This window comes from Leucopleurus acutus, assembly GCF_964270905.1.
Source record: "Leucopleurus acutus genome assembly, chromosome: 10".
NCBI classification, from domain to species: domain Eukaryota; kingdom Metazoa; phylum Chordata; class Mammalia; order Artiodactyla; family Delphinidae; genus Leucopleurus; species Leucopleurus acutus.
In genome coordinates this window covers 61337822-61354416 of record NC_139153.1, presented here as the reverse complement: position 1 = coordinate 61354416, position 16595 = coordinate 61337822, and the positions used below count along the sequence as shown (strand labels likewise).

Here is a 16595-nt window from a genome sequence, read left to right as displayed (position 1 = left end):
GGCCTGATACTGGATCTCTACAACCAAAAACAAACAAAAAAAAAAACACTAGGTTGTGAGAAACTAAAAACCCAAGCATTGTGTCTTATTACAACCTACTTATTAAGGCAGTTTGAACAATTGAATTAGATCACCGAAAGCTTTAAAATGACTTTCCTAATTGCCAATTCATTCACGTGGTATAAAAACAACCCAAATCTCCTAAAGCCAGGATAATTACATAATGTGACATTTTTAGAAGGGGAACTAAACAATAACTCCTCTAACTGAAACCCCGGTGGGGGATCTGAGACTAGTACAATGGAGCTGCCTACCCTGGAAGCTGCCCAGCCTCAGTACCATGAACCAGAGGAAAGTGCCAGGAAGTTGCCTCTGCCCCAAGCTGCAAGAAACAAGTGCAGAGATAAGGTCTTGGGAGGCTTCCAGATAAGGCTCCCAGAATCCCAGAGGCTGGAACGTGGTATTTCACAAACCTGCATACTTGAGATTTATGCACATTTCTGTAAGCATAGTTCCAAAAATTTAACCAAAAAGTAAAAATAAAAAGCCTATGAAGAATCAATTAGACAAATCCAGATTGGGGGTCATTCTACAAGATAATTATCCTGGTCTCTTCCAAAAAGGAAAAAGGTCAACGTCACAAAACATACACACCCCCAAAGCAGGGACTCTTCTAAATTTAAAAAGAAAACAGAAGCATAACAACAAAGTTATCAACCTTGATGGGAGCCTGTATTTCTTTTTAATCTGAAAAGACATGTTAGGGACCATGGGGAGAATCTGAACCTGGATCATGGATTGTTTATCAGCTGATATTGGGAAATTACTGTTAATTTTCTAAGGTGTGCTAATGGTATTTCAGTTATGTAGGAACACATCCTTATTCGTGCTGTCTGCACTTGTTCTCAGTTGTTTCAATAAAAACAGAGAATTGTGTTTATACTGGCATGTGGCAATAGGTTAACAGTAAGTCTTCACTGTACTACTCTCCCAACTTTCCTATAAATTTGAATATTTTCAAAACGAAGGGTTGGGGAAACACAGAGCAAGGTCTTTTTTTTTTTTTTTTTTAAGTGTTGCTTAGTCTAGGCCTGTTCTCACAAGATCACATCACCCAGGTCTACATCCACGGTGACAGCACCCAGCTAAGTAATTTCCCATAGCATTTCCTCATAGAAACTTGGAGGAAGCAAGGGACCGACTTCAAGGGGACCCCAGAACAAGGTGATCTGCCTGCTTCTGTCCAGATCACAGTTTTAGATGGAAGAATATTTAAAAAGCACCTCTGTGTTATCCACTTACTACACAATCCAGTGAACACAAAGTTAGTATAATATCACATAATTTTTTACATTTTATATAAACCCAAAGAAACCACCAAAATTTAGAGTAAGTGAAGATCTAATTTTGTTTAAAATTCCGTTGATTCGCTAAGTACAAATACTAACTTCTTACATATTGCATAAAAATATGCAATCTGGCCCAAGACTATTATTCTATACTAGTTTTTTATTTGGAAATAAGTCCAAAAGCAAGAGCACATTATCTGATTTTAGAAATCCCAAGGAAAACCATCTCTACCACAAAGATATAGGTGTAGAAGAAAAGAGTTAAGGAAAATGTAAGAAAATGTGTTTAACCCCTTGAAGACAAAATGACCTAAGGAAAACTTTGGGGGCTGCGTGCTTGTTTTAGTTTTAAATTTTTTTCAAAACTAGTTGAACAATTCAGGTACTTGCTCATCAAATAAATAACTCCTAATCAGCCTCTTAACTGGAAGCCACCTTGAAATAGTAAAGGGGGGACTCTGGTTTGGCCAGGCCTAGGCTGGCTTTCACTCTCTCCTTTTAGGGGAGATTTGCAGGAGCCATACCCCAAAGAGGAAGGGGAGCCTGGTGAAGCTACAGAAGACGGTGGAGGTAGTGGTCAAAGGGAGGGGAAGCTGGAAGGTTCTTGCGTCTGAATCAGGGAGGAGTTTGGGGGGAGAGAGTGAATGAAAACCAAGGTTTCCTTCTGGACGGAGAAGCCCAGTTCATCAGCCTCTGAAAGAAGAGCGCTGGGATTCAGGACACAAACTCTCTCTCTCTTACACTCTCTAGGGTGTAAGACTGTGCATTGGTTAGAGTGTTCCTTGGTGTTAGGTTTCCGGGGCAACCAGGCTCACTGATGGGATCCAGGCAGGAGGAAGTGCTCCTCATCACTCGCCGGCAGCTGTGTGGGACGCTCTACAAGGTAAGCACCAAAGACTCATTTCCCGAGGAGCCTGGCCTTGGATTCTAGGCTGTCTTGGCTCAGCTCTAAGGCATTCTGCAAGACTTCCTTCCTTTCAGTTTAACCAGCAAGTTCTAACTCCCCACATCACTTATTGAGTGACTGCAGTCAGGGGCTGTACTGGGTATTTTCACTCACTATCTTATTTAATACTCACCATAACCCGATAAGGAAACCTCCCCTAAAGGGAGGTTAAGTCACTTGTCCACAGCCATTCTGTCAGTCCAAGGTGGAGCCTGGATTTCCATCTGGGTCCTTTGGACCCCCAAGTGCCCTAGAATGTGGTCCCAGGCCCTCAGAGGAATACACAACATGCTCACAGCCCTCAACGATCTTACCATGGATGTGGAGAGCCCAAAAGGGTTAGACTTGCTCTGTGTTTAATTCAGTTCAAAGCATGGAAATGACCAGGAGATAGGTGTCAGTCCACAAGGAGGAAAAACCATCCAAAAAGATACAACTTCTCAGAAGAGGAAAGGACAGCTGTGGGGGGCAGGGAGCTCCCTCCTACCCGAGGGACCAAGCCTTCACTGAGGAGAACGTCACACTGACTCCCTGTTCTTCCAACACCAAGATTCTCTGGTCCTGGGTGCTCTCACACTTCCACAAATCCTCTCTCCAAACAGAGGACAAATAAAACAAAGACCATGTTAAATATCAAAACATGAAACTGTATGAAAATTGTAAAAAAATTTCAAAAGTACCACAAATTTTTTGCAAGTCCACCTTAATGAAATCATATTAAAATTATATAAATAGAGACATCGAGAACTAGTTTGAGGAATCTAAAATATGACACAGATGAACTTATCTATGAAGCAGAAACAGACTCACAGAGAACAGACTTGTGGTTGCCAAGGGGAAGGGGGATAGGGGAGGGATGGAGTGGGAGTTTGGGATCAGCAGATGCAAACCATTATATATAGAATGGATAAACAACAAGGTCTTATTGTATAGCACACAGAACTATTATATATTCAATATCCTGTGATAAATCATAATGGAAAAGAATATGAAAAAGAAAATAATAGTTTACATTTGAGCACCTGCAAATTGCATAAAAGTATGCAATCTGGCCCAAGACTATTATTCTATACTAGTTTTTTATTTGGAAATAAGTCCAAAAGCAAGAGCACATTATCTGATTTTAGAAATCCCAAGGAAAACCATCTCTACCACAAAGATATAGGTATAGAAGAAAAGAGTTAAGGAAAATGTAAGAAAATGTGTTTAACCCCTTGAAGACAAAATGACCTAAGGAAAACTCCTGAGGAAGGACATTTTAAATAATATGCCTAAAAGAAAAGCAAAACATAACTCTGAAAATCGTCCCACAACACAGAAACACATTTAGAAGACCAACAAACACTGAAAACATCTCTTTACCTAGAGAATACTTAATGTTATATTTCAAACATGTTTATTTACATCAATCAATTAAAAATATATCTTAAGCACCCATAAGCCTCTGCCTTGGAGGAGTTTAACATCCAATTGGGAGAGTAAAGGTGATAAGAGAGCCAACTTATAATTGAATATTATCATTTTATCTTCACGTATTAGGCTGAAAAAATAAGTCTTCCCGCTGAGTAACATAAATACATACATAAAAATATGGTTTATACCCTAAAGTCAATTAGGAGAGAGGGGCTGATTCAGGAACAGGCTGGAACATCTCTGGTCCCTTTGGAAGCCAGGATGGAGATGCAGGTGTTCCCTGCCACCTGCCTGCCTCCAACAGTATCATCCAAAACTGGCAATGCTGAGAGACGTGTTGTATTGGCCTGCCATTTTATTTTAAGTTATCTTATTTTATATTTACTGGCTGCACAGCACAGCATGCGGGATCTTAGTTCCCCAACCAGGGATTGAAGCTGTGCCCCCTGCAGTGGAAGTGTGAGGTCTTAACCACTGGACCGCCAGGGAAGTCCCTTATTTTATTTTTTTAGAATTTATTTTATTGAAGTATAGTTGATTTACAAAGTTGTGTTAACTTCTGCTGTACAGCACACTGACTCAGTTATACATACATATGCATTCTTTTTCATATTATTTTCCATTTTGGTTTATCACAGGATATTGAATATAGTTCCCTGTGCTCTACAGTAGGACCTTGTTGTTTATTCATTCCATATATAATAGTCTGAATCTGCTAATCCCAAACTCCCAATCCTTGGCAACCACAAGTCTGTTCTCTATGTCTGTGAGTCTCTTTCATAAATAAGTTCATTTGTGTCATATCTTGGATTCCACATATAAGTGATATCATATGGTATTGTCTTTCTCTTTCTGACTTACTTCACTTAGTATGATAATCTCTAGTTGCATCCACGTTGCTGCAAATGGCATTATCTCATTCCTTTTTATGACTAATATTCCATTGCATATATGTTCCACAGCTTCTTTATCCATTCATCTGTCCACGGACATTTAGGTTGTTTCCATGTCTTTGGCCTGCCCACTTTTAAAAACTAACTATTGGCAAACATTTAAAAATTGGGAATTTTACATGAAAATACAGATCCTAGAGGTAGTTTCCCCTTTTTAGAAGGAATGCATGCTTTCCAGGCTGATACAGAGCTTACCAGTCTCTTTATCCATTTATGACACCTGCCCCTGCAGGCATCTGACTTTGGGCCCCTGCCATAAATTAAGGCAGGGGTGACATTGCTGCACTCAGAGATTACAAAATGACGGGGGGGGGGGGGGGAAATGTAGGTATAATGGTAATCAATAAAAGGGGCTGGCAGTTTACAAATAAAGGAGAAGAGAACTGAAGAGGAGGCTACAAAACAAAACCAAAAGAAGAAGGCTACCAAAGATCTCAGTTAAATTAGTGTCAAACAGAAATGGGTGATGCCATTCCTACTGACGCCCCTGTGCTGATCTCATTCTGCTCCATCACCAATAACCCTGGAAACAGAACCCACTGTATGACTCTGGAAGTGCTGGCCCATGAGCTCCGTGAATCTAGCTGGACCACCCCACCCCCAACTACTGCTGAGCCCTCTGGTTTTGTTCCTGCCCCTCCCCATGCACAAGCCTGCTCCCCACATGTTCCTCCCACCCTGATCTAGGTCAGGGGGAGGCTTGGATGCCAAGCTCTTCAGACAGCCAGGACACGGCTCTGACTTCCACTGGTAAGAAGACGTGGGCTATGATCATGCCCGGAACCCTAAGGTATTAGCACAGGATGTTTGCAGAGACCAAACCCCAACAACCATCCACACTGTTAGCCATAAAGTTAAAGGTATGTGCATGACCTGCCAAGTATTGAATGTCGGGGAAAAGCTTTACAACCTTGGAAAACTGCTTGGCCTTTCTGGGCTTTGCTTTGCTCATCTGAGAAATAGGAGATGCAACAGTACATAAGACACAGGGCTGTGGGGGTGGCAGAATAAGCAATACTTGAAAAGCGCCCAACACATAGAGACCATTCAGCAAACCTGAGCATCACGTGATATTACCTATTCACATCCTTACCCTATCATACCTTATTCCACAATGGGCAGTATTAAGGTAACTAATAAGAAGATGGTGGGGAGTGGGGAGAAGGCTGTGTGATCCAGGGGCAGAGCACTAAGTCCAGTTAAGCCTATACGACTGTCACTCCAGGAAACTGGAAACAACAAACAGACACGGAGACTGGAAGTGACTCGAACTAGGTCACATTAACAGCCGCTCTCAGGAGGCAGACCCATGTCGTCCCCACATCTGTCCTTCCCAACCTTGGTTACTGAGCCTTCAGCCCTTTGGGATGCCCTTGTATCTTTCCAATGCATTCCTCTTTTTCTTCTTTTTTTTTAGGCCGCACCACACAACTTTTGGGATCTTAGTTCCCCGACCAGGGATTGAACCCGGGCCCTCAGCAATGAAAGCGTGGAGTCCTAACCACTGGGCAGCCAGGGAATTCCCTTTTTTTTTCTTTTAAATTCAATTTTTTTTTCTTTTAAATTCATTGTCTCCATTGTTGGAGACAACAAGAAAAACTTAGACAAACACGATCTATAAAAAAAGCAACTCTATTCAATTTTTCCCTGTTGAAACATAAGCAAGTCTATGTCTTTACACCTTCATGTTCATTACATGTCTTCATTAATGAGACTCCGGATAACAGCTTATACAAAGCCATTCTCTCACTTCAGTTACTACTGCAATGAAGTGGAAGAATTACTTTTTCATTACAAAAAAAAGCTTTTATTATTGAACCGAAGCCAAGTCCATGAAACTTTAAGTACCTGGCTTCCACCGCCTGAGGAAGACAGGGCTGGCTCCATGGCTCCATGTGCTTTCAGTGAAAATAACCCTGTGCCGTGAGCTACACCTAAGTGGGACGAGGGAGCAGGGCTTGACACAAGGAGAGCCACTGCCGCAGAGCTGGCTGAATGGGAAACTCTGCCCAACCAGGATGCTTCAACCTGGAGGATGGCAACCCAGTCCAATCACAGTGCTACGTGCATTCCAAATGCCCTTCACTGATATTTGAGTTTTCCCAAAGATCCCAACCCCAGAACACTTCAGATCCAGGCAGAACAACCATGTAGTCCAAAGACCCTACATCTACAATAAGGGCCGCCCAGGTGTCCTCTGGTCTTTGTAACAGACCTCTCTATCTGAAGGTAATATAAAATAAAATCCTACCTCAAGAAACAAGAAACGTCTCAAAAAAGCAACCTAGCCTTACACCTAAAGCAATTAGAGAAATAAGAACAAAAAAACCCCAAAGTTAGCAGAAGGAAAGAAATCATAAAGATCAAATCGGAAATAAATGAAAAAGAAATGAAGGAAACAATAGCAAAGATCAATAAAACTAAAAGCTGGTTTTTTGAGAAAATAAACAAAATTGATAAACCATTAGCCAGACTCATCAAGAAAAAAAGGGAGAAGACTCAAATCAATAGACTTAGAAATGAAAAAGGAGAAGTAACAACTGACACTGCAGAAATACAAAAGATCATGAGAGATTACTACAAGTAACTATATGCCAATACAATGGACAACCTGGAAGAAATGGATAAATTCTTAGAAAAGCACAAACTTCCAACATTGAATCAGGAAGAAGTAGAAAATATAAACAGACCAATCACAAGCACTGAAATTGAGACTGTGATTAAAACTCTTCCAACAAATAAAAGCTCAGGACCAGATGGCTTCACAGGCGAATTCTATCAAACATTTAGAGAAAAGCTAACACCTATCCTTTACAAACTCTTCAAAAATATAGCAGAGGGAGGAACACTCCCAAACTCATTCTACGAGGCCACCATCACCCTGATACCAAAACCAGACAAAGATGTCACAAAGAAAGAAAACTACAGGCCAATATCACTAATGAACATAGATGCAAAAATCCTCAACAAAATACTAGCAAACAGAATCCAACAGCACATTAAAAGGATCATACACCATGATCAAGTGGGGTTTATCCCAGGAATGCAAGGATTCTTCCATATATGCAAATCAATCAACGTGATACACCATATTAACAAATTGAAGGATTAAAACCATATGATCATCTCAAAAGATGCAGAAAAAGCTTTCAACAAAATTCAACACCCATTTATGATAAAAACCCTCCAGAAGTAGGCATAGAGGGAACTCACCTAAACATAATAAAGGCCATATATGACAAAACCACAGCCAACATCATTCTCAATGGTGAAAAACTGAAACCATTTCCACTAAGATCAGGAGCAAGACAAGGTTGCCCACTCTCACCACCATTAGTCAACATAGTTTTGCAAGTTTTAGCCACAGCAATCAGAGCAGAAAAAGAAATAAAAGGAATCCAAATCAGGTAAGAAAAAGTAAAGCTGTCACTGTGTGCAGATGACATGACACTATACATAGAGATTCCAAAGATGCTACCAGAAAACTACTTGAGCTAATCAATGAATTTGGTAAAGTAGCAGGATACAAAATTAATGTACAGAAATCTCTTGTATTCCTATACACTAATGATGAAAAATTTGAAAGAGAAATTAAGGAAACTCCCATTTACCATTGCAACAAAAAGAATAAAATACCTAAGAATAAACCTACCTAAGGAGACAAAAGACCTGTATGCAGAAAACCGTAAGACAATGATGAAAGAAATGAAAAATGATACAAACAGATGGAGAGATATATCATGTCCTTGGATTGGAAGAATCAACATTGTGAAAATGACTCTGCTACCCAAAGCAATCTACAGATTCAATGCAATCCCTATCAAACTACCACTGGCATTTTTCATAGAACTAGAACAAAAAAATTCACAATTTGTATGGAAACACAAAAGACCCCAAAGAGCCAAAGCAATCTTGAAAAAGAAAAACGAAGCTGGAGGAATCAGGCTCCCTGACTTCAGACTATACTACAAAGCTACAGTAATCAAGACAGCATGGTACTGGCACAAAAATAGAAATATAGATCAATGGAACAGATAGAAAGCCCAGAGATAAACGCATGCACATATGGTCACCTTATTTTTGATAAAGGAGTCAAGACTATACAATGGAGAAAAGACAGCCTCTTCAATAAGTGGTGCTGGGAAAGCTGAACAGCTACATGTAAAAGAATGAAATTAGAACACTCCCTAACACCATACACAAAAATAAACTCAAACTCGATTAAAGACCTTAATGTTAAGGCCAGACACTATAAAACTCTTAGAGGAAAATATAGGCAGAACACTCTATGACATATATCACTGCAAGACCCTTTTGACCCACCTCCTAGAGAAATGGAAATAAAAACAAAAATAAACAAATGGGACCTAATGAAACTTAAAAGCTTTTGCACAGCAAAGGAAACCATAAACAAGTCGAAAAGACAATCCTCAGAATGGGAGAAAATATTTGCAAATGAAGCAACTGACAAAGGATTAATCTCCAAAATTTACAAGCAGCTCATGCAGCTCAATATCAAAACAACAAACAACCCAATCCAATAATGCACAGAAGACCTAAATAGACATTTCTCCAAAGAAGATTTACAGATTGCCAACAAACACATGAAAGAATGCTCAACGTCACTAATCATTAGAGAAATGCATATCAAAACTACAATGAGGTATCACCTCACACCAGGCAGAATGGCCATCATCAAAAAATCTACAAACAGTAAATGCTGTAGAGGGTGTGGACAAAAGGGAACCCTCTTGCACTGTTGGTGGGAGTATAAATTGATACAGCCACTATGGAGAACAGTATGGAGGTTCCTTAAAAAACTAAAAATAGAACTACCATACCACTCAGCAATCCCACTACTGGGCATATACCCTGAGAAAACCATAATTCAAAAAGAGTCATGTACCACAAAGTTCACTGCAGCTCTATTTACAATAACCAGGACAAGGAAGCAACCCAAGTGTCCACTGACAGTTGAATGGATAAAGAAGATGTGGCACATATATACAATGGAATATTACTCAGCTATAAAAAGAAATGAATTTGAACTATTTGTAGTGAGGTGGATGGACCCAGAGTCTGTCATACAGAGTGAAGTCACAAAGAGAAAGACAAATACCATATGCTAACATATATATGGAATCTTAAAAAAAAAAATGTTTGTGAAGAACCTAGGGGCAGGACACGAATAAAGACAGATGTAGAGAATGGACTTGAGGACACGGGGAAGGGGAAGGGGAAGCTGGGACAAAATGAGAGAGTGGCATGGACATACATACACTACCAAATGTAAAATAGATAGCTAGTGGGAAGCAGCTGCATAGCACAGGGAGATCAGCTTGGTGCTTTGTGACCACCTAGAGGGTGTAGGTGGATAGAGAGGGTGGGAGGGAGACACAAGAGGGAGGAGATATGGGGATATGTGTATATGTATAGCTGATTCACTTTGTTGTAAAGCAGCAACTAACACAGCATTGTAAAGCAATTATATGCCAATAAAGATGTTAAAAAACAAAAAGAATTTAGAGACGGGGTGTGGGGGGGGAGAGCAGGCTGGGCTGCTGCGGATGGGGAAGAGGTTAAGGCAGTCACCTGGAAGAAGCAGGAGGGTCAGGAGTCAGGCCTCAGTGTCACCAGTAGGGAGCCAGAGGCGGGCTGAGGAGAAATGAGAGGGTCCCACAGGCCTGTCATACAAGGAGGCACGAGATGGCCAGCCCTCCAATGAACCACCAAGTGCATGCTGACCCAGACTGGCTTGAGCAGAAGGCTGGTTGGTCACCACCCTCCAAGTCACCTGCATTTCCCTCCCACTCAGGCCCTGCACCCCCCCCCCCCCCCGGTCCTTAGGGATGCTGCAAGGCTTTGCTGAGATGGCATCACGTGCACCAAAGCATCCTGCATTCGTCCCCTCCTCCCGCACACGAAGAGCAGGCATGTGCTGCCCTCGGGCTCACTGTCCCCTTTCACACGGAGATGGTACTGGAGAAGCTAACGGATGTGCTGTTCGCACATATTTCTTGTAACATTTTATGAATCATGATATTACACGACTTAAAAACACAGAAATAACAATATTGGAGGAGGGGTGGGGGAGGGATGGAGTGGGAGTTTGGGGTTGGTAGATGCAAACTAGTATATATAGGATGGATAAACAACAAGGTCCTACTGTATAGCACAGGGAACTATATTCAATATCCTGTGATAAACCATATGGAAAAGAATATGAAAAAAAATGTATGTATATATATATATGTGTAACTGAATCACTTTGCTGTACAGCAGAAATTAACACAACATTGTAAATCAATTAGACTTCAATAAAGTTTTAAAAATAGTAACAATACCCATAATTTTTCTGATATCTATTGTCTGTAACAAGAAAACAGGCAAACTCTTTCCCCTGCACTTATAAAGCAAATTCATTCCCTCTTTCACAGAGCTGACCACACGGTGCTCTTATCAAATCCTGTGTCCCCACACCATGAGTCATACTGTACACTTGGGATTTCTGTGAATTCCAACCCCACCTTCCTCCCCTTCCCAGCTGCACTTCTGACTCTGAAATATTGCTTGAGGGTTTTTCTCCCTTTTCCTTCTCAACTGGTGCTTTCCCAGCCAGTCTGAGAGCTCCCTCCAACAATAACATAAGATCAAGAAGTTTTTTAAGTTGACATCTGTGTCCAGAAAACAATACGATGACTCCTATCAGAAACACATACACGCCATGGAAGAAATGAAGAGTTGTTCCATGGTAGCCCCACTGCACTTCCTCCTAAACTGGTCCTGTGTCTGTATCCACAGCACAAGAACCAGCTGGAAGATTAGCCAGTAAAGAATCCATGTAACTTGAAAAAAAAATCTATTCAGTGGAAACCACTGTTTATTAATGTGATGGTTAATCTTCTGTGTCAACTTGGCTAGGCCACGGCACACAGTTTTTGGCAAAACACCAGTCTAGATGTTGCTGTAAAGATATTTTTTAAAGGTGATTTCAAGCAAAGCCCCTCCATAGTGTGGGTGGGCCTCATCCAAGCAGTTGAAGGCCTTAAGAGCAAAGACTAAGGTTTCTTGAAAAAGAAGGAATTTTCCTCAAGAATGCAACACAGAAACCCTACCTGAGTGGCCAGTCTGATGTTCTGCGGAATTCGGACTCAAGGCTGCAGTATCAACTCTTATCTGAATTTCTAGGCTGCCAACCTGTCCTACACATGTTGGATTTTCCAGCCCCACAATCAGGTGAGACAATTCTTCAAAATAAATCTCTGTGTGTGTGTGTGTGTGTGTGTGTGTGTGTGTGTGTGTCATGGGTTCTGTTTCTCTAGAGAACACTAACCTGACTCACACCTCATATAATTCACATTTCCCGGGAAGGAAGACCAGGTAGGAAGACCTGGAAGACCACACCAGGCTGAGGTAGGAGGTGTTTCCTCCAGCCCCATGCTCACCACCCAAACTACCATAAGAAAGTCACTTAGTCTCTCTTACTTGCCCATATTCCAAACGCGGTGAATCAAACCCACCTCCTTGGATATTAGACAGCATTAAAATGAGATAATGCATGTAGAGCATCTAATACAATGCCTGACTTGCACATGATCCTCATTACATTTTTACAGCATTTCATCCTACAGTGAAACGATAAAATGAAAGCCAGGTAGAAAGTACTTAGAATAGCAATGATCATAGACAATTATATTATAAAAAGTATATCATTTTGAGGACTTGAAGATTTTTTTCACCTCCCTTCACATCACCTGCATACTGAAGCCTAAAATTCCAGCAATAAAGATTCATTCTTTTTTTTTTAAATTGAAATGTAGTTGATTTACAATGTTTTGTTAGGTTCAGGTATACAGCAAAGTGATTCAGTTATACATACATATTCTTTTTCAGATTCTTTTCCCTTATAGATTTTTACAAGATACTGAGTATAGTTCCCCATGCTATTGTTGGTTATCTATTTTATATATAGTAGTGTGTATCTGCTAACCCCAAACTCCTAATTTATTCCTCCCCCTCTTTCCCCTTTGATAACCATAAGTTTGTTTTCTCTGTCTGTAATTCTATTTCTGTTTTGTAAATAAATTCATTCATATCATTTTTTTATATTCCACAAATAAGTGATATCATGGGATATTTGTCTTTCTCTGTCTGGCTTACTTCACTTAGTATGATAATCTCTAGGTCCATCCATGTAGCTGCAAATGGCATTATTTCATTCTTTTTTATGGCTGGGTAATATTCCACTGTATATATACCACATCTTCTTTATCCATTCATCTGTCAATGGACATTTAGGCTGTTTCCATGTCTTGGCTATTGTGAATAGTGCTGCAATGAATATTGGGGTGCATGTATCTTTTCGAATTATAGTTTTCTCCAAATATATGCCCAGGAGTGGGATTGCATGATCATATGGTAACTCTAAAGACTGTTAAAATAAAGATTCATTCTTTTAGTTTAAAGTTTTTTATTTCTAATCCAGCTTCTCATAGACAGGAAACAGTAAGTGATATCAGTCATTTACCCTTTAGTGTGAATAAGGTCATCAGAGTACATCCTGAAGGATATTTTGATAAAAGGAAGACAGAACATGGAAGCTCTTAGATGTAAAGCAAGATAAACTCTGTCTGCCTCACCGTTTCCCCTAGAGCCAGTGCTGACTTACAGAGATTCAAGGAGCTGAAGGAGTCTCTGTCCTAACAGAACCACAGCCTGGTCCTAATTCAGATCGCAGCTTAAGAGAAACACTGCCTGAGGTACATGCTTTTAATTCAGATGTGACCATCCTCTCCTCTGCTTCCCTGGCTCAGAGTTCAGACTCTCGCTCCCACTCTGTTGAGCCATACAGACAGACGGACTCGTCTTCTCTCCTGCCTTCTGACTGTCCAGGGAGAACACAATCTCTCATGCGATCTGATGGAGTCAGAAGATCTGCTACCAAACCTGGTGCCACAGTGTCTGAAATCCTTCTATTAGGCACTCATTCTTCAGTGTTCCTCTCCCTGTGATAGGCTTGTAAACTGCACATACTTACAGGGGGGTTAATAAAACACATAAAAGCTCCCTAAGCTATTAGTACCGTAGGCAATTTCCCCCAAAAAACAATGGTATGGATCACCTGAAAGCAATCAAAGCCACAGAGAAAAGGTAGAAGGGTGAAAAGAGTAAAATTGTTCACAATTCTGTAAATTCTCTGCCTTACCATTATGAAGTAGAAGGCCTACAGATCAGGGCTTCGAGTCCCAGTTCGGCCACTTAACTAGTTACGTGGCCTTGTAGGAAGTCTTAAGTCACACCTTCTGTGAACCCTGGATTCCTCATCTACAATTGGGAATAACACATACCTCTCAGAGTTGTTACAGAAAAGGAATATACCCAAGGTACTGAGGACCAAATCTAGTGCACAGGAGGACACTCCAAATGACAGCTGTCATTTTAAAGAGCTACACCAAAACCATTGGATAGAGAGTCCTACAGTCACAGACAGCTGTGCAGCCTTAAGCAAACTTCTAAGCCACTGGGAGCTCTTCACTCCTATCTTAGTTAATAACTTAATTCAACGGGATTTACTGAAAAGATCAGAAGTGACAGATGTAAAGCGCATAGTAGGCAATGAAGAAATGAGAGCCATGCTGTTCTTACCCCAGGTCCCTCACAGAAGCTAGACTGAGTCTTTAAAAGCACCAGTCAGAGTACACCAGGCCTGTCCTCAAACCCTCCAGCGATGTCCCACTGAGCTCAGGGTGAACCCCAAAGCCTATGCCCTGGCCCACAAGGCCTCATAGTCTGTCTTTAGCTTTCTACTCAAATGCCATTTTTTTTCTTTTTTTTTTTTTTCTTTTTTTTTTGCGGTACGCGGGCCTCTCACTGCTGTGGCCTCTCCCGTTGCGGAGCACAGGCTCCTGACGCGCAGGCTCAGCGGCCATGGCTCACAGGCCCAGCCGCTCTGCAGCATGTGGGATCTTCCCAGACCGGGGCACAAACCTGTGTCCCCTGCATCGGCAGGCAGACTCTCAACCACTGCGCCACCAGGGAAGCCCTCAAATGTCATCTTTTTAAAGAAAGTTCTTTGCGAACAATCTGATACGATAACATTACCCCCCCCATCACTCCACACCCCTCAACCTCCTTCAACTTCCCCACAGCACCTGTTACCTGACACATTGTACACGTCCATGGTAATCTGTGTGCTGTCTGTCTCCCCCGCTGGAAAATGTGCTCCAGGAGTACAGGGACTTTGTTTTCTTCCTGGTTTGGTCACCAGTTCTTGGCCCAGTGACAAACCGATAGCAGGCGCTTAGTCAGTATTTGTGGAATGGAAACATAAATAATGAGTGGAATTTGCAAAAGCATCTGTCCTGCCCAGCACCCAGTACGTGCTCAGTAAATACTGATTTCCTTCACTAAATATCAGTCCCTTCTCCATGATTCCCGCAATAATTGCCTGTCAGACTTGCCCTGAAGCTTGTCTTGGAAAAAGAGGTTCAAAGCATCACCTAGTGTCACAACCCACAGTAAACTTTCTAACCACACAGCAGAAGTGAAACCGCTCTCAGCAAGCTCACAGAGGAGGATCAGAGACCCGAAGTCAGACACAGCCCTGGGGGACGCAAGGCACTGGCCCCACGCCCGCCTCACCATTCACCTGCCACACAACTGTGGACCAGCCACTGACCTGCTCTGAGCTTTGGTTTCCTAATCTACAAAGAGAATCAACTTCCTAGGGTTGTGGTTGGGATTAAGTGAGCCCAGCTCCTGGCTCCCAGGAAGTGTTTGAGAAATGCCAGCTACTGTTATCATTAACTAGCACCAATAAAAATGCTGTCGATGTGAAAGGTCTGCGTGTCTTTGCAGCTTCTTTTCTTGGACGGTTTCACTTATTTATGGTTATCTCTGGAGCTAATGATGTCCCAAAACAGTTTTTAAGAGGATCTAAAAACGGGAAATAATGATAGTCCTTTGTTCATAAAAAGCAGCATTCTCACTTCAGAAGCCACTTTTCACTTCCCCAGGATCCTGAAACGTCTACATCTCAGACTTCCTGATTCGTAGGCTCTAATAACAAGATGAATTTGCCCGGAGTCATGGTCATTACATGTATTCTAGAAATAAACTTAAGGCATCTGTGTTGTCTGCTTAATACTCTCATAAATGCCAAAGATTACTGTAGACTTTTTTTAATGTAAGATGTCTGGGTTTTCTAAATTAATTTCAAACGCGGAGTGGGGGGGGTTAGTTTATTTTACAAAATATAAATATACATTTTTAAAAATGTATAAAGAATTTGAAATGTTTAGCTAAACTGGGCATATAAACCGAGAAACAATCCAACACACAAGAGAGTGAGTTCAAAGAGGGGTTCTGTTTCCAGTTGTGAGTCTGAAAGTCACAGGATATATGATGTCTGGCATCTCAGGTCACTTTTCTGGGCCTCATTTCCTCAAAGGGGCAACCCGGGCTGGATGATTTTTGAGGTCCCTAAATTGTCCACGAGTCCATCATCTCTAAAGTTTATTTGCTGCCCAAATTCCAGTCATTTTAATGTTTTGTCCTCAAATAGAGCCTAAGTATATACTTATCCTGAACCAAATTTTAAAGCTAATGAATCAGAGTTATCAGGTACTGAGTATCACACGTAAGAAAACGAAAAATACCCTCTCCTAATCCCATAAATCATCCTCCCCTCTGAAAACAGGTGCCTTTTGGACTACAACATTTTTTTCACAAAGTTGTTCATTACCAAAACAATTAATAAAAATTAATAAATAAAATAGCTTCACAACCACAATTACTATTTCATGATTTATCTACATTTTTTTGGTCATAAAAATATTACATCAATATTTTCTCCACTTGAGGTTTTTATGTTCAACTCTAAAATATAACGAACACTGTGCCGTTAGGAAGTCGATTTGGCCCAACTGAAATGAC

General features: G+C 41.1%; 1 protein-coding gene across 9 annotated transcripts in view; it reads right to left on the bottom strand.

The window, feature by feature from the left end:
* The window catches only part of DST (dystonin), a 558750-nt gene that overhangs the window by 410921 nt on the left and 131234 nt on the right, over positions 1 to 16595 (bottom strand). The window contains exon 1 of one of the 9 annotated variants that reach the window (XM_082847291.1): positions 14820 to 14866. The exons of the other annotated variants lie outside the window; for them this stretch is intronic. Coding sequence (XP_082703417.1) covers positions 14820 to 14828 — 9 coding nt within the window. The 5' untranslated portion in view covers positions 14829 to 14866. Of the gene's footprint in view, positions 1 to 14819; positions 14867 to 16595 lie in introns of those variants that run through there. 9 annotated transcript variants of the gene reach the window in all.